The 19759-nt window shown below is 37.3% G+C and overlaps 1 protein-coding gene across 1 annotated transcript in view; it reads right to left on the bottom strand.

The window, feature by feature from the left end:
- Positions 1-1956: 1956 nt before the first annotated feature.
- FRZB (frizzled related protein) overlaps positions 1957-19759 on the bottom strand; it is a 33845-nt gene continuing 16042 nt past the window's right edge. Inside the window, exons 3-6 of the mRNA XM_060015622.1 lie at positions 11367-11432; positions 7012-7216; positions 6601-6664; positions 1957-3233 (exon numbers count right to left, since the gene is read on the bottom strand). Of these exons, the coding sequence (XP_059871605.1) occupies positions 3117-3233; positions 6601-6664; positions 7012-7216; positions 11367-11432 (452 nt within the window). The 3' untranslated portion in view covers positions 1957-3116. The remainder of the gene's footprint in view (positions 3234-6600; positions 6665-7011; positions 7217-11366; positions 11433-19759) is intronic.

The raw sequence follows: 19759 nt of genomic DNA, 5'->3' as shown, positions 1-19759 counted from the left end.
ACTCGAGCCACTGTTAGACATTATTATCCCTAAGAGGTAAATTATCAAAGGCATAACTATACTGTTTTTGGTAATATTAGTACAGCTGGCAACCATATTTTAAAATTCTATCGGTTGGATTTCAACAACAGTATTAGAAATCTCCGCTTTACCTCACTTTCACCCATGTTCTTGAAAGCTTGTATTATTAAAATATTAAAATTCAGTCTAAATAAACATCACTCTTGAAATATTTAATTTTTCATTTTACTTGTTGAAAGATAATAGCAAATAATTTCTTGCAGAAGACAATAAGTAGTGCTATTTACTTCACAGTGATTACAATTTTTGTATTTGCCTTCTTAATCTGTAACAGATGTGGAATGACATGGCTTTGTCTCACCCCACCTCCAATGCTCAGTGCAACATATGGCACTGAATCAGATTACACTCTGGACGTGACACAGTAAAATACTCACGTATCCATGAGGAGAATCCAAGTTTGCTGTTATTGTACTGTTTGCTAGTTTATTCAGCATGCGTCTAACATTTTTGGTGGTGTTATTTGGCTAGGAAAATTAAAATCCTGAAAGTGAACAAAATTTTCCAAAGAAATGTTACATTAATTTTGTAGATCTCAAGTTACTGACAAGGAGGCATATATATTAAATTTTTAGTGGCTTTGAAAGTTAATACTTGTCAGAAAAGCCTGTAGAGGGGCATTAATGAGATGTATTTGTATTACGGCAATTACAGAGTAGAAATAATTTTGCAGTCTGGTTAGAAACGTGACCATTAAGATAAAAAAAATCATGTCATCCTCCAAAATAGGCCTGTACATAATTTATTAATGGAGATATTGCAACTATCAAACTGAAAAAGCAAATGTACTTTATTCAGGGACCTTATACCATTAGAAACTGTAGCTGACAGAGGCTCATACTGATGAGCAAAATGGAAGGTGGAAGAAAACACAGCTGAATCTAAAACTCTGGTCCTCTTTTGCTTATAAATATCACAACTCTATATGTATTGAACATAAATTGTCTCAAACCTCTACACAAATGTTATTGCCCTCTCCCCAAAAAAAGACACCTGCAGGAGCTGCAAACAGCGGTGGCTTTCATTGTACCTCAAAAGATTTTGCTACTTAAAATTCCTCTTACTATGGTTTGGAAGAGTTGATGACATTTTGTGGATTTGAGAAACCAATTGCTTTAAATCTCCTGCAGTCGGTTCTTGCCCTTCTTTCCTCATTAACATGAAAAAGGCATGAGAGAAACAGGAAGAGGCAGAAGTGCTAGTTTCCAGTCCTCAGTCCTTGAAGCTCAGGTTGAGGTCAGGACGAGAGATACTGAGGTGAAGTTCATCCACTGTGGGACTTCACTACTACCCTGTGACACACAAACTCCCCTTTGTGGGCTACAACAGCAGCACCTGGAAAGAAATTACCCTGTCTTAGCCATCTGAGAGGCAGATGGTGAAAATACCTGAAAGCAACCATATGGCATCTCAAAGACTATGTGGTCCTGATGTAGGCAAAGGTGAGAACTCCTTCTTCTGGGATTGTGGAAATTGTTGGGGTTTGGGGGTCAGTCAGGAGGCAGGGATGTTCTCTTACTTCCAAAAGAGGGAATTTAGATCAATTGTTATTTACCATTTTAGGAAACTTTTGTTCAGGAATGAATTTCATTCTTGCATGTTTGTCCTTGTAGAAGGAAACAGCACCATTTGCTTCATAAGTGTTTTCTTTTCAGCATACCACAGCTTAGAAATTTGGTTCTATTAATACTAATATCAAATATGTAAATTTAAGAGAATGAGACTGTCAAGTGATGGGCACAGGCTCTAAAGAACCCCTGCTGGAGGAAGAAGTGAGAGCATCATTTGTTCCCCATGGTCCCTGGGGGACCCCACTGCAGCTTGGGTAATGAGAGTGAGCATTTGTTTCAAAAGTCAGAATCACCTCTCTCCTGACCACCATCATTCCTTTTATTAAGCATATTTTACTGAGCATTAAACAGCACAAATCCAAATGATAAAGTGCAGACCACTGCACAGGCCTGTAATTCAGTTCAGCTTGGGTGTGAGTGTACGGACACACACCCCACGCTAACACACACAGACACACCCACACCCAGAATCTTGCACATTTTACCATCCTGCAACTACAGCATTTTAGAGAGCCCCATATCTTTAAAAAAATAACACCCTGGTGCATATGCGTACACACTTTCTTTTCCTGGTCAAATGCAGCAAGTGAGATTTATTTTAAAAGAAGAAGAAGAAAAAGACTTACACCAATGGGGTTATCTAAAAGGAAGCAGATTAAACAGAGCCATGCTGATAACAGCTGATGTCTGGTTATAATTCACTTCCCTAATGCTGATTAATATATTCACAAACAAATCGAATGTGTTGCCAAAAGAGAAACACTGCTGTTAACACCCCAACAGCTACTGGTTTCAGTTGTGCTTCTCGATCAGGCAAAATGCTCTTTCCTCAGCTCCTAACACTGTTTATTTTGCTTCCTGCCAATCTTGCAAATAATTCGTCTTGCGTGTTGTTTCCTCATAAATGCTTCCTGGTGCTTGATCACTTTGCCTGTGTGGCATTTGATTTCAAACTGCCATTTTACCTTTATAAACATTTAGAACTTTCTAAGCGTGAGGAGAATGCCCAAAAGGCATGCAAAAATGAGGCTGTAATTAGATCAGCAAAGTATGCCTTACAGCCTATCTAGCTTTCTGTGTATACCAGAAATCTCTCTTTGCATCCAATATTGCATTCCCAATCTGGGTGCAGAACAGTAAATTAACATTTACTCCAGCAAAGAGGCCCTGGTATCAATATGTTTAATTTATTATTATTGCAAAGGACAGTTTTCCCATGATTAGTGAAACAGAATACATATAATATATTTAAGGATCTGCACCCAGACCACAAAAAAGGGGGGTAGGGATGGAGGGTAGGAGAAAAGCAGAAAATAAAAGAAAAAATAGAAGTAATATCAGTTACCACCTGATTTTTGTGGTTAAAAAATAGAATATGACGTGCAATAGTGCAATTTTCCTTTGCTAGTCCAGCAACGCAAGTCTTAATAGGAAGTCCACTGAGGATTTTCTGCATTTCAGGATTTAGTTGCGTGCTTGCCGGGAGTTAGAGTTCCTACCAGACTTCTGACTCTGAGTGGAATCACTATGGCTAGAATCACTTTTATTCAGTCCAAGATGACGGAGCTTCATATCCCAGCGCTGTGAAATTTAAAACAGAAAACGGTCACAAGCACATATTACCAGGGTCATCACTTCTATTATTCTAACAACTGAGTAAGACTGCAAAATCAGACCTCAAAAGCATTTTACTACTTTTCCAAAAGTATAAAAATCTATATCCCAGGGTAACAATGAGATGGATGCTATGTAAACATAATTCTTTTATTTGAAAAAGCACAAAATTGGCCACTTGTATCAGTAATGCTTTCATATCAAATCTTTAACTTAAAATATCCAATAAATGGTGACACAAATATACATTGATATCTGTGGGTATTTCCTGAGGTAACATACACAAGTCTAGTACTTCATGGGTGACCAACAAATGGAAGATTTAAATAGAGAATTTGAAGAAAGGGCTACTTTTTATTTTCCTCTCTTATGACTTGTAAAAACACAACCTTTTAAACCTGTGTGATTTGAGCGGTGAAAAAAATGAAAATGGGGGGAGGGGGTAGAGTCCCTTAAAAATATTTCCTAAATAATATCTACCAAGTGCAACAAAACAGAACACAGTTCTGCCCTCATTCTACGTTTTACAAAGCAGACATCACCAATGTTTCTAATAACTACAATCAAGCTTATTAATATTTCATATTAACAATTTCAATAATGTTTACATTATTGAATATAATAATTTAAAAGGAAGTTATATTATGGTATTACAGGTAGTAAATAAGAATAAGGGCTATAGCAGTACTTCTTAAACTTCAATGAATATAGAAATAACTTGGAGATCTTGTTAAAATTGCAGATCCTCATTCAGTGGGTCTGGGATGGGGCCCAAGATTTTCATACCTAACAGGCTCCCAGGTGATGCCAGTGTTGCTGGTCCAGGGATCACACTTTGAGCAGCAAGGAGCTAATGTCAGATGGCCCAAGTTCAAATTCTAACTCCATCAGTTACCATTCGAAGATTCTTGGACTTACTAGACCTTATCATTTACATATTAGAATTAATTCTAGCATCTGCTTAGTGTTCTGAAGATTCACAGATGAAAAATGTATAAAATTCTTAGTAGAAAACAAATTCTCCATTTTCAATTACTGAAATTACTGAAAGTAATTCTTCATTTTAGCACACTTAACTCCACAATCTTATTGGATTTTCATATTAAAAAAAAAAAAGTCTGAATTTCAGCTCCCCAAGGCAGGCTAAATATCTTGATTTGAACAACCTGCTATTACAGAGACTTAGGTTTAAAAAAAAAATTGCATTGCAAAGCCATAAAAAAAGTCTTTATTTAATTCTTGATCTATCCCTGAGCGCAAAAAAAAATCAGCTGAAAAGGACAACTCTTATTTAAAAAAAAAACAGTATCCTCCATAAAACTCTTTTACATCTTCAGAACGGACTGGAAAACTACAGTAAGGATCTCAGTAATTCTAGCCAAAAGAGGTTTCCCATTCATGGTCTTTAACCCTGAGTTCTGTGTATGAATTAAAAATTGTTCAAGTTATTTCTTCCCTTCAGCATGTTTAAATCCAGACTGAAAATATAAATGAGTTCACAATAATAACTGTGAGTTCCCTGTAGAAAGCAATGGAAAATATCTTTGCCTTACTAAGAAAAAGGACAAACACGCCATGTGTCCTGGGTCTTTACACGATGATAATTGTTTTGGTACCAAAAGAGAAGCAGCAAGCCGTGTTATATGCTTTGCAGCAATGATGTTGAAAGCTCTTCCAACTGGTACAGGAATTTAGGACAAATTCCTGTTCTGCATTAGCAAGCAGAAAACGGAATTAAAAGGACAGTAAGAGATTCCAATACACTGAAGAAGAGCTACTTTTTAACAGACAGCAAACAAATTGAAAAGAGATACAAATAGAGAATTCTCATGAGTCTGAACTTGAAATACATCTCACTTTTGACAAAATACTGGAGCGGAGGTGGGGGGGGGTGGGGGGGGCGGGGGGGGGGGGAGGGATAGCTTTCTGGAGGGTATTTTCTCCCTGCAAAATAATGCCCTGTACGTTTCCCGTAGGTCACTTAAACTGAAATGTATCTGCTGTGTTAAGTGCCTGGTGTATAAGATAAACTGCCTGGGGGTGTTTAACTTACACTTGTAAATGTTTCCCAAGCCTTCAGACTCAGAGGGAAGAGGATATATTATGTTTGGTACAATTCCCACTCTCCCCTCCCCCCCCTTTTTGCCCACTACACACACACACACACACGCACACACACACACACACACACATGCACACACCGTTTTTGATTCTTTGCCCTTCTGTGCATACTACCCACATTCCTTCTGTTGAAACAGATTTGCTTAGTAAGAGGAAATGGAACCTTCTATAATAAGGTGATTTACTGTGATTTTTTAAAAAATGCATCACTTACAGAATCTAAGAGTCATTGGCTTAAAAATAAAGCTATGGGGCTTCCCTGGTGGTGCAGTGGTTGAGAGTCCGCCTGCCCATGCAGGGGATGCGGGTTCGTGCCCCGGTCCGGGAAGATCCCACACGCCGCAGAGCGGCTGGGCCTGTGAGCCATGGCCACTGAGCCTGCGCGTCCGGAGCCTGTGCTCCGCAACGGGAAAGGCCACAACAGTGAGAGGCCCGCGTACCGCAAAAAAAAAAAAAAAGAAAACAATAAAGCTATGTTTCTGCTCTAAGGACCTAATTTGGTCAGATCTCTTATATACAGATGAATGTGGCTGCACCTTGTACATAGGAACTGGTGCCTATGCATTGGGACAATATTGGCAGTTTTGTACCCAAACTTTATTCTCCCCTTCTTCTCTGACTCACAGAACTGCAATTGTTCAAGGAACCAACATATTCAGCTAAAAAAACTACACTTTCCAGCTTCTCTTGCAGCTAGGGATGGACAGGAGACCCAGTCCTAAGTAAAATTGCTAGGTAGGATGCTTGGAATCTATTTTTACCTCCCTTTTCTTTCTCCCTGAAATGTAGGTGTGATGTGGAGGTAGGGCAGCCATCCTGTGACGTCCAGCTAACCTTGAATATGGAAGCAATATCTTTGAAAATGACCGATCCGTAAGCTAGAGGGAGCCTGGAGCCCTAATGAGAATGTGGAGCCACCAGAGCTCACTGAACAGTGAGCTAAGATGAGGAAGGTGGCCAGCTGGCCTAACTACAGCTAGACTTCCCATGGTGGGAAGTTAGACAGCTGTAGTTAGGTCTCTGATACACACACAGAGAATTTGCTCCTTAAACGAAACAGACATTACAGACAAACTCAGTTCTTGGAATATTAAATATATATGTATCAGGTTTTAATATTTCTCATGAAGTTGAGGGCAGCTATTTTGTTTAAATGACTGTCTTTCTACTTTTATTTTCTGTTTATCATTTTGAACATAAAATTTAGGCTTACCTTAACTTTTTTACCAAGTCGATCCTTCCATTTCTCAGCAATAGAACCTTCCACCAACAGTAATCTATATTTTTAAAGAAGCAACCATTTTTGAAACATTAAAATATATTACTGAAAAGTACAAGGGATCATTGTCAGAAAGACTTACTGTTTATACTAGACTAGGACAGCCAAGTTTTAGAACAGTAATTCTAACTAATTGGGAGTCATGGACCCCTCTAAGAACAAATGAAGCTATGATCCCTCTCCCCAGAAAAATGCACACCCACAAATTTCCCACATATACTTTTGTATCCAATACATGAAATTGAAGGATCCAACTAAAACTGATCTTTAATCCCTCAGAAGGTAGACAGATCCCAAAGTAAGAACCCAGGAGTCATTATTCTGAATCCTTAAGGAGTGAATTACCTGGAGCGTTCCTCATCTTCATAGCCCATGATGAGATACTCTTCATTGACGTTAAGTGGAGGACACAGGCAACCAGAGCTGGTGTAAAGGTTAACAGTGTCCCTTGGAATGTTTACCAGAGAAGCCTTTAAAATCTCCTTCACCTCCACTACTGCAGTCACATCATGGCACTTGATCTTCACTTCTTTAACTTTAGCCCGAATGACTGGATAAAAGACAATAAAGCTGATGTGGTAATATGATACACAATAGGCACCCCATTCAAAAAAGACACATAGGCTTCTTTCTAGTCAATTCATATCCACTTAATGCTCAAAGAATAGAGAGGAAAAGTCAACCATATATTTTCACCTTAGACAGTAGTGAGTGACACACTACACAACACACCTGCCCCCTTAATGTTCAGCCCTGATCCCCTTTGCATGTAAGTTTATATTTGTGTGTATATAAGCATACATGTGTGCATGTATTTCATGGTGAGAAACCATTTAGATAATCAAAGATTGAATCTGGATGTAATTTTCCTTCAAAATTTCATTTTGGATGTGTGTATATGTATATGTGCAGTTTCAACGGTGCCAAGAAGAATTTAAACTATATTAATTTCACTATATGTAAAGACCTAGTACTTAAATATTCTTTGTTGCTTTGTCAGCATTCTTCTATAGGGTCTATTAACAGATTTTCTAAAGAGTTGGGGTTTTCTTTAGCGTCATAAAGCTGTTCTGTTCTACGGTGTCCCCAAGCTTGTTCTTCGATCTTTCCACCTTCCTCATCTTAGCTCACTGTTCAGACATCTGCTCCTTTCTTCCTTTGTTTCAGTATAGATTATCTTTCATACCCTCCTTTAGGTATACTGCATTTTCTTTTTGAATAAAAACTGTCGCCACTCATGTGCTATGGAATGTGGCCTAATATGTCAATTGCATTAATTTACCTCTTTCAAGGGATATTCTAGCATCCAACTTACAAGACTCGGCTTGACTTCTCAATATAAAGACAAACTGACTTAAAACTAATTCAGTTGCAAAGTCAAAGTATTTGACTCAGAATCTAGAAAGTACAGTTCTCCTTCTTTTCTGTATTTCCCTCCTTTGGAAGAGCCAAATTCTTTAGATTCCTACTTCTGGTAAATGAGCTTTTTACTTTTTTTTTTCCTAAAGGGGGAGTTTGAAAAAGCCTAAGAAGAAGCAAAAATGTCAATTAGTAAGAAGCCAGTGGCTTTTGACCAGGCAGCCTCATTGCTCTAGTTCAATATCCATGGATATTATACACAGGAAAACACAACATATCCAAATGAATGTACTTTTTGAAAGCCTCTTAGGCATATATCTGTAAACTACCTTCATCTGAGTCCCTTCCCACATATTTTAGGGGTTTTGAACTACAAAGAAAAAAGTAATCCGTGAAAATATAAAGCCAGCTAATAAGCCATTGCCTCCCATCAATGCCCCAATTCCATACAGAAACTTATTCAATAACATTCCACCAGTACAAGACACATACAATAAAAATTAAGCTACTAATTCTAAAAACTTTAGGACAAAACCTCATTTTTGCTTCACAGGTATTTCAATCTTCAGAGAACTAGTTGTCTCAAGTATGAGAGCTTATACTAAGCAAAATGTAACTGCCCAGCTGTCCCTGCTTGGTGTGATTTGTGAGTGAAGGAGTCCCTTTTTATTAGTGTTCTACTCTTATTTTAACAAAAGATAAGATTGCCCTTTTTGAAATGTCATTTGGGAGAATCAGATGATAGATTCACAACCCCAGCTAGCAGACATTTTTGTGCGTCCTGGCTTATGTGAATGTGCTTCATAGCATTCATCAACTATCACAGATTAGTGAACTGTGCAAACCTTCTCAAACTAATGATTTATTTACCCGGTGTGTCTACTATTTTCATTAGAAATTTTTAGCACATGTACCCACTCCAAAATAAATCTCTCTCTACAAGACTTACTTTATTATTCAAGCAATTTTGTTAAAGCTCAAGAGCTTTAAACTGAATTAATCTGAATGAAGCAGAGGTTTTATCTGAATTATCAAATGCTCCCACCCCCACTTTGTTTTCTCAGTAGACACATGTAGATATTTAAGAAAGACAAAAATCAACATATTTTGGAATTTAAAATGTATTTTCTTTGCAGGGTTTTTCCTTCTATTTAATCATTTCAGTGCCTGCCTTCCCCAGAGAATCTCTGAGTAAGCCTCAGACAAGTGAAAATCCTTTAACTATGGGCAATCTAGTTATTGTTTGGCTATGAGAAAGAAATTATCTTTTTTCCATTAACTGTGCTCTGTATCCCATTTTCGGTTGTAATTTTCACTCAGCTACCTCGTTGCTGATTTTCTCTTCCCCTGACTTGTACCCAGTAGTATTTTATCTTTTAATAAAAATAGCAGCACTAACCACTGCAGCACTAAGAAGGTTGGGTATAGTAAAAATTAATAAGTAAAATAAATATAAATTCAACTAAAATTCCCCAATATAAAATTTCTATCATGCTTTTGTTTTTAATATAACCGTACTTAAAAGTTCATATAGCATTTTTCAGTCTTACAAAGTTAATCTCCTAAAAATTAAGACTTCCTTTTGCTTGTGATATCTCATATCACTTTGTAGAGGAGAGGGTCCTCAGATGAGCAGCCAGGTAAACATTTCAACCTTGGAAAGTGTGTCTACCATTGACTAAGAGAAACTATAGATTCCTCTAAAGATGTTAGTAAACAAAAAATAAAAATTGATTCCGTTGAAGAAAAACTTGAGAAACTAGGTATATTTATTTTAAAGAGATTTAACTACACTGAATCTTTTACTTGATACCTTTCAATACACAGTATTCTCAAAGATATCAAAGATTACTCTTACAGAGATTTACCCATTTCTCTCCATCCAATTCCCAAAATTATAAAAGCAGGATAAGTGTGCCGTGTATGTCCTATATTCTCTAAAGTAGGGCATGTAAACTCAATAATAAAGCCCTCATTTTAATCATGTAGGTGCATTTAAAAATCTATTTAATTGCCATGTTTATTCATTTACTCAGCATCGACAGAGACAGTAACATGAACTTTATTAATCTCATAAATGCCACAGGGGGAAAATCATAATAAAATGCCTATGGAATACAGCAAATACTGATTTGTTCCTTATTTTATCAACTGGAAAACTCTATTAATTGACCCTTTGAAATATAGCGGTAATTGATATTTGTGACTCTGAAGCATCCCAGTACCCAAAAGTAATTCTGAATAATCAAAGGAAAGACAACTTAGGTTCAATAATCATTGATAAAATAAGGATAATAGAACGTCTCATGGCGCAGTTGAGAAAATCACATAAGATAGTGTATAGAAACCGCCTAACACAGTACTTGGCACAGAGGCAGCAGGCTTTTTCCTCCTCCAGTTAAATTTGTCAGCTACATTTAGATTGGTAGCTCTTCAATTAATATTTTGTTTATCAGAATACCACATGTCTAGGTCAGTCTAGATAACAAAACATTTCCTTAATTGAATACTAACAACTTCTGTGTTACTTTCCAACTCTGTCAATGTTTTTCATGAGTTAGACTGAAGAAACCCAGTTTGATTCTTTTAACCACTCATAACACATTGAAGTGCTCCTCTGTTTACCCCACTTACTGTTCACCCCCGTAAATCACAACTGATGACCCATTGCAGTTCCAGATCCTCCCTGGCCCGTCAGAAAGGGAAGAGCCCCTCCCACCTGTTTTGAAATGTATCTCTGTGTACTTAACTGCATGGTTCTAAGATGCCAGCAATGCTGCCTGATATGCTTCAAAAAAATCAAGCATTTGTTGAGAATGGTCCCCTTATGAGACCGTTTAGTTGTTTGGAGCAGGGAGAGTTTGCTCTTAAAAGTTGTCCTTGTTGGGGCTACCCTGGTGGTGCAGTGGTTAAGAACCCACCTGCCAATGCAGGGGACACGGGTTTGAGCCCTGGTCTGGGAAGATTCCACATGCCACGGAGCAACTAAGCCGGTGCACCACAATTACTGAGCCTGCGCTCTAGAGCCCGTGAACCACAGCTACTGAGCCCGTGTGCCACAACTACTGAAGCCCGCGCGCCTAGAGCTTGTGCTCCACAAGAGAAGCCACGGCAACGAGAAGCCTGCGCACCCCACGGAGCCCCCACTCGGGGCAACCAGAGAAAGCCCACACACAGCAATGAAGACCCAATGCAGCCAAAAAAAAAAAAAAATCAATTAAATAAATCAATTTAAAAAAAAGTTGTCCTTGTTTGTTTTTAAGCCTCATTCTTATTTACACACACATACACATCCTTTCTTAACTCAGCAGTTTATAAATCAATCGTGAAGTTATCCTTACCATAGTTGTAATTGTTTCGGAAATAGGTCTTCTGTGTAGCTCTGATAGGTTTACATTTGCAGCGTTCTAAAAAATATAACATTTTATCTATTATAAGCAAAACTTCAACATCAGCTTTCTTTTGTTTATGCACATTTTTTGGTAATATTAGATCCAAGTTCGGTAGCAAGGAGGCTCTTAGTAATTCTACGTGTCTGGTCTCTTTCTCCTGGAACTACATTCACGTTTATTCTAGATACATAGCCTCTTATTCAGTGTCAAATGCTCATAAGTTCCCATTCTCCAACAAACCACCCAGATCCTGAGGAAACACTTCATCACCATGCAGGAGGAGAGCATGACTCCAGAGTCCTGAAAGAGACATGCTTAGTGCTTGTGGCAGAAGAATCAATGCCAACTGAGAGGCAATTTATGCTTATGCTCAGGTAACTGGTTTACCCCTGTGCAAGATCACTTGCATTCATGGACATTTTACAGGTTACACAGCACCCCTCCAAATATTAGTTTCCGGATCTAAAAGCAACTCAGTGAGATAAGCAGGTATTGTTATAACCCAGTGAACTTATTGAAGAGGCATGAGTTTCTTCTTTTTTATTTAATTTTTACTTTTTAAATTTTTAACTGAAGTATGAGTTACAATATTATACTTGTTTCAGGTGTACACCATAGTGATTATCATGACTACCTTCTACAGGCAGAATAACTGCTATTAAACTCAATGGTATTTTTATGTTTATTGGCGGAAATTACTAGATACATATTTCAAAATGAGAAGTTCTGTGCTTTTTAAATATCTGGTGAGTGGTGACCAGAACACATATTCTATGTGACATAATACAGGTGTATGTAATAAATGTAATTATCTCAAAATGTTTCATGTATTGGATAAATCATTTAACATCTTGGAGAGTGGATTACTATATTGTTTATAGATTACTTAGCTAAGAAATATACAATATATATACATCATACATCATAATATATATACATCATAGTAAATTCTTAGTCATTAAAGTCAATATAAAAATAGGAAATAATACACAATTACCTTAGAAAGCATTTTAGTTTATGTAAAGATTTCTTTAAAATAGTACCCCTGAGAAAGCTTCATTGAAGATGAAATGGTATGTGTTTCTTCTATTTTCACACAGAAAAAGGAAAAATGAACACATTAACCACAGAAAAGAAGCCAACAAAAAATTTTTGTTTAAAAAGTGTTTTATGTTAGCACAGAGACTAATAAAAGGCAGAAGTTTTCCTTGACCATTTGACATTGTGTTTTCTAATCAAAATAAATGTTATTTCCAGTTGAACTCACAGATAACATGCTTTGAAGTAGTAGTCCCAAGGGATGTAACACTTCACTACCCGATTTTCAATTCTAGAAATAAGCGTCTCTACTGGGGACAGGTGCTGGTCTCCAAAGCAGAAGCAGCAGCACTGTTGTTCTCACCCAGGAGAGAAGTGAGGATGTCCTCAGGGCTACACACAGCAATTCTCTTGTTCTGCAGATAATTTTTAACACTGTTTTTGTGGAAGAACAATCTCAGCCCAATAAACCATATGCAACATCAGTGCTGGTTGCTATTTTGAAGAAGACTCTTCAAAAAATAACTTTCTTATTAGCAAAACATTTGTATTCCCATTTAAAACAGAATAGAAAATTATCTAGTTCTATTGTTTTATTTTGTACCAAAATATTACACATTTTTAAAAGAGATATTCTTGAGATTGACATTATTTCTGAAGAAATATATGTTATGGTCTTTGACTTACAAATTATCCTCACCCATATATAGATATGGATTTATGCTTTTCTACCTCTTTATATTTTTTTAATTAAAAATTTTTTTTTATTGGGGTATAGTTGTTTTACAATGTTGTGTTAATTTCTACTATACAGTGAAGTGGAGTTCCCTGTGCTATACAGCAGGTTCTTATTAGTTATCTATTTTATACATATTAGTGTATATATATTCAATCCCAATCTCCCAATTCACTTATGCTTTTCTATCTCTTTAAAAATAGACATTTATTTATTTATTAATGAATAGATATTTATTCATTAAAAATAATGAATGTAGATAAATTATCTACATATTTGTAATTCTTCAGAAAATTGCACATGTTCTAATAAAAAATTCTTGGCAAAAATACACCAGCTGTTACTGGATTGCATCTAATATGTTGTTGTTACCATATAGCTTTGCTTGAAGCATAAAAAATGGATTCTAAAACACTTTCCAGGCAGAGATTTTTCAAAAAAATTATATCATAAAACAATTTAGGAAGATTTTAAGTAGGTGTTTCCACAACCATATGTACAACTACAGGGCTTCCCTGGTGGCGCAGTAGTTGAGAGTCCACCTGCTGATGCAGGGGACATGGGTTCGTGCCCTGGTCTGGGAAGATCCCACATGCCGCGGAGCGGCTGGGCCCGTGAGCCATGGCCACTGAGCCTGCGCGTCTGGAGCCTGTGCTCCGCAATGGGAGAGGCCACAGCAGTGAGAGGCCTGAGTACAGAAAAAAAAAAAAAAAAAAAAAGCTTGAAACTCATATGTACAACTACATGTATTAGCTAGTCTCTTTCCTAATAGCTAATGACCTAAGTAATTATTTTCTTGGGACTAAATTTTGTTCCTCCTCAATGCACTTGTTTCTCCTGCTGGCCTCAGAGGTGGCAATGCCGTACTATACGTTTGAAAACTTTCTTATGCTCCAAACCTTAGCTCTTGCTATCAGCAAATATCTGTCTGGTTGAAGTAACTAGTAGCTCAAAAAATAACAGAGTAATAAGGAGGAGTGGAATTTTATATCTACAAGGCTCAAATACAGAAGAACTTTCACTTACTTATGCTAACTCAACTCAAACATTCATATCTGAAGGTTTTCATGAAAAGTGTATCTTAGATCAACATATCTGGAAGATTATCCCTTTTCTAAAGTATTTCTACCCACATCTACATATATGTCTCCAAAAGCCCAAGAACTGGGAAATGACCAAAAAAAAAAAAATCATAGAGGAATACACTGCATGCATTATTTACTACATTTTTTTGTACCAGCCACCCTCAATCAGACTGCAACAGCTTCTTTTTATTTTGCTACCAATAGTTGATTTCTCAGACTTTTTATTGGGCCAGTAGCATTATCATCATACCTACTTTAATTCACCAATAATTTTGCCACTAGTGTCCCTCCTCCAGCTTGCCAATGGCACAGGTCTATTATTTTACTGAGCTTTGCACAAAAGACCACTAGATATTGATTTGCTTGCATCCCACTGTTAAGAAGAAAAACATGTAAAGGAACTGCCTTGGTGCTCTTATCTAAGGAAAAAATACGGCAAAATTTAAAGGAGTTGGCTGTGACACAGTAAAGAAGTGACAAGGAGTTCTTCTAGCGTGGGGAAAGTTTTAATATTAGCAATTCATTCACCTCGAAGTCTAGAATTAAATATAACCTGAATCACAGGACAACATGCAATCCTATATCTCACAAGCATCTGTGGAGCACAACCAGGAAACTGTCTTGGGCAGCTTTCCCTCATATTCTCTAGTTAGATTCTCTCAGCTACTCTTCTAGAATCCAAGGTCTCCTACTCCTCTGCTAATGAAACTGAAAACTGTTTATTATCCTAGTATGAACATGAGTTTACCACCCTAGAACACATAGGAGTTTGTGAAATTAACATGCCCAGTGCTGCACAGAACCTGGTCTGCAATTCAGGGGAGCTGCCCTATGGTGCACCGCAGTGCCTGAGCCAGGAACAGCTTCCCTGTCTCAACACTGGGGCTTCTGAGAAACAGTTCTGAGTGGGAAGTCATCACATCCTTCTTCATTCATTTTTTTACACATAAAAAAAGAATCAGCTCATTTATTGAAAATACATAAAGACAATAGTCTTTTTTAAAGGGTTCCATGATTTTACAAGTCTAAAAATTATAAGTACCTGACAATTATGAAATTTGATACTCACCGGACCTTAACTATTTAAGGCAACCTTGTTTGAGTTCAAGCTTAAGTGTGATATGACTTTCTAACTAACCCTGACCTTTGTTTGAAATTGACTTCTGTTGGGTCTTCTCCAGAGCTGTAAGACTATAATTAACTTTGGCAGATTCCAAAACCCCTATAACCTTTCATGTACCATGACTTTGGAATACTACCATCTGTTAGTGAGTACTTTTCTGCTTTTTTTAAGGAAAAGGCCTTAGATCTGTGCTCAAGATTTATTTTCAAAAAGAAAATACAATTCTATTTGCATTACAATTTCTATTATAACTCTTTCAAGACGGACTCTAATCAGATCAGAGTTTAAATAATTTTAATTTGCACCAAATGAACTATGTTTTATATTTGACCCTGAAAGCCCACTTGTCCACCTTCGCTCCATTTTAAGACACATAGGAGCAGACCACAACAATTTTTAAAACAGATGTAAAAAATAAAATGTTATGATCCTTAACTATGACTTCTTTACTGAGATCCAGATCTATATTTTCAATTGCCTATAAATGGTGTCCATGAACCAGGTTTGAGTAATTTTAAACATATGTCAATGTCCATCACACCATAAAATTGTCTTTCTTCTATAGAAATAGCGTTTTCTGACTCTACAACCCTGGGATAGCTATGCTTCTCTAAATATAAGATGGAAAAGGAAAAGAGAACTAACATTTGTTGAAGCCTTTGAGTCACTTACATATTAATTCATTCATTCTACAAATATTTATTGGGTGTCTATTACACGCCAAACTCTGTGCCAGGCATGTAGGACACCTGATGAGCAATACAGACAATTCAGAATAGGATACAGACATTGAACAAATAATTACACATGAAATAATTTATTTTCATATGTAATACATCCTATGAAAGAAAAGTACAATGTGCAGTGAGAACATACAATTTGATGACCTAAACTAGTCTGGTCTTCAAAGTCCTCTGAGGAAATGACATTAAAGCTTGAAACCTGAAAGATCAGCTGTAGCTATCCAGGCAGGAACTACATCTTTATACATAAGATAGTGAAGAAGAAGACCATAAAGGAGACTGAGAAGGCACATCCAAAGATGGGGAAGAAATACAGGAGAGTATAGAGTCAAAAAGCTGAAAGAAGATGGTGTTTCAAGAGAAAAGGAGAGCTCTCTTTGAGGAGAGCTCCCTCAAAGCTCAGATGACTTAAGAGAGAAAGGGGTCCATTAAATTCAGTTGGCAAGGGGACTTCCCTGGCAGCCCAGTGGTTAAGACTCTGCGCTTCCACTGCAGGGGGCGTGGGTTTGATCTTGGGGAACTAAGATTGCGCATGCCGGGGGGCCAAAAAAAATTTTTAGTTGGCAAGGAAAACATGGGTGTAAGCCAGAGGGACACTCTATCCACTGCACAAGAAGAGAAAGGAGAGAGGGGTACTGATGTTGACAGCTTCTAAATCTGTTGCTGGGATGATGAGAGTTCCCTCTGTTGGCGTTTACTTTCTCACTGAAGGATGAAGTCATCAGCTGCAGGGAATGAGAGGCTAAGAGAAGCAGGGTATGGAAGAGTAAGGAGAGAAGAGAAAGTATAAAAGAGTTATTTTGGGCTTCCCGGGTGGTGCAGTGGTTGAGAGTCCGCCTGCCGATGCAGGGGACACGGGTTCATGCCCCGGTGCGGGAGGATCCCACATACCGCGGAGCGGCTGGGCCCCTGAGCTCAAGGCCACTGAGCCTGAGCATCCGGATCCTGTGCTCCGCAACGGGAGAGGCCACAGCAGTGAGAGGCCCGCGTACCACAAAAAAACAAACAAAAAACCCAGTTATTTTATTGAGTGGAAAGGCAAACTTTCCAGAGAAACAAGGTAGGGTTGCTAAGCAATGTTAATCATGTATTTGAATTTTGTCTTGAACTTAAAGTAAAACCAGTCACCCTAGCCAAGTAATCTTCTCCAGCATCAGGAGTTGAGAATTTGCCAGGTGACTAAGGCAGAAGAAAAGATACGCAAGGGAATTGAGGGTATTTTCAAGGGAATGATTATTACAATAGACTGTGAAATCTCAGGTAAACAAGGAGGTTAGGGTTGAACAATAATAGTAAGCAGTATATGATGAATAGGTAGTCCCAGTGGAGTAACATTTTAGCAGTGATGATACTAAAGCAAATCTGCTGGAATGAAAAGAGATGGTAGGCAAAGAAGTGGATACTTGAAAGTAAGATTACAGAGCTGGCATCACTGCTAGATGGCAAGGTACAGAATGTGCCCATGGAAGTGGATGGCTGGGGTAGAACAAACAGGTTAGTGAAGTGAAGGAGTCAATGCACTAGACGGATGATCTACTTTATCATCAAAGTCATCAAAATGGCAACAGGGATGGGTGCCATGATGGAACATGTACAGATAGAGCTTAGTGCAGGGTGGGCAATGTATCATTTGGCCTTCTGGAAGTCAGCTTCACTACCCTTCTAGAAAAAAAGAGATGGTGATACATCCCTAGATTCCACCCCTAGGACCACCTTCCCTCTTCCCAAAATTACAAGTCATGAAATGGACACTGTATTGAAAATCTAGAGGATATTATTATTCCTGGTGCAGTAAGAAAAAAAAACTAAAACAAACAAAAAAACAGAACCCTAATGTCCTGATCTCAATAATGAAGGAAAAATTTTAAAAAGAACAACAATGCATCTCTTACAGAATCAGGAACCATGTTGATCTGTACCACTAAGAAGATCTATACCACTGAGGCAGAGTCCAGGAAACACCATGGTTATAAAAGGATGGACTTTTATTGTGAGACACAGCTGCGTTTGAATGTAGGCTCCATCTCTTACTATTTTTGTAACTTTTAATATCTAAAAGGTGGTATCTTGCAGAATAACTGAGAGAATTAAATGAGATAATACACATAAAATACCTTTCACAGTACCTAGCACACCACAGACCATAAATGTCAGACTTATTTTTGTGCAAGATTCACTGGGAATCTTAATCCCTCATTTGTAAAGACCATTTAATGATTAAGATAAGCAATATTTTCCCAAGGCTCCTTGTCACCTACAGAACTGCGGTGCCTACCAAAAGTAAGCAAAGCGATCAGAATTTTTTCAGTAGTGCCTGACTCTGCTATTTTGATTCAGGTACACCAAGCTAATTTCTTTCCTGATGTAGGAAGTCCATTTGAACTATTATGTACACATCCAAAATTTGAAGGATCAAACTTAGCGAGCCAAAATGATCATGTATGTGGCCATTCTAATAAACGTTAGTGCTAAAGAGTATGGCAAAATTAAGGGCACATGAGTTTAAATCCCATCTCTGTCCCTTCCTATGTATGTGGCCTTGGGCAAGTTACAAAACCCATTTCTACACTAATGCTGGCTACCTCAGAGGGTTATTGTAAGAATTTAAAGAGTAATTCACATAAAGAATTTGGCACAGAGCCTGGTACTTAATCACTCATTGGATGTTAGCTAGTAGTAGTAGTAATATATAAGCAAACCAAAAAGATTGGAAGGAAGATACTTATGCAAATTCAAGAGCAGTTTATGAAACAGAAGAGATAATTTTCTAACAAAAAAATGATCTATAAGTTTGAGGATAAAAATTTGCTAAATTTTCTCCTAGAGATAGAAACTTAATTTAGATGATTACATTTAGTTTGGGAGGAACTGTATAAAAAGAATAGAATTTAGAAATCATATTGGTATTATGCTCACACACAGGCATACTATTTCACAATAAAATGATACACAGAACTAAATGGGTAAATCTCAAAAGCATTATACAAAAAGAAAAGCAGCCAGTCACAAAAGAGTATGTACTGTATGATTCCACTTCCATGAAGCTGAAGAACAAACATTAATTTATGGTAATAAAAATCAGACCTATGCTCACCCCATGCTGGGGTAGGTGATTGACTCGGCACAAGGGAATTCTCAGGGGTGATGGATATGTTCTTTATCTGGATCTGGGTGATAGCTACATGGGTATATACATTTGTCAAAAGTCAATGTGCCATAGACTTAAGAATTGTGCATTTTACTGTAAGTACCATTGACATAAAAATTCATACTTATATGAATTCCTTTCATTTTTCCATACAAAGTGTCATGACTTAGCAGCTGTTCATTACATGTTTAAAATAATATTTATTTCCTAAACGTATACATTGGGCAAAAATATCATATTAGATTCTATTTTGGATTAGAGCAGTATGTGGAAAAGGCAGTGAAGTTGATTGGTGAACTCAGGTAATATAATCAGGCTTTAAAAAGCAAAACTAACATTCGCTTAATTTAGCTCAAAAAACAAACCTCGAACATTGTAATAAAGATCTCAATTCATAGTAATTTGTACTTTGTAAAAGGGACTTGCTTAAGATTGAGGGAACTAACACTATATTAATATGAAAAGGAAA

This window comes from Delphinus delphis, chromosome 7 (genome assembly GCF_949987515.2).
Source record: "Delphinus delphis chromosome 7, mDelDel1.2, whole genome shotgun sequence".
NCBI classification, from domain to species: Eukaryota; Metazoa; Chordata; class Mammalia; order Artiodactyla; family Delphinidae; genus Delphinus; species Delphinus delphis.
This window is presented reverse-complemented; position numbering and strand designations above follow the sequence as displayed.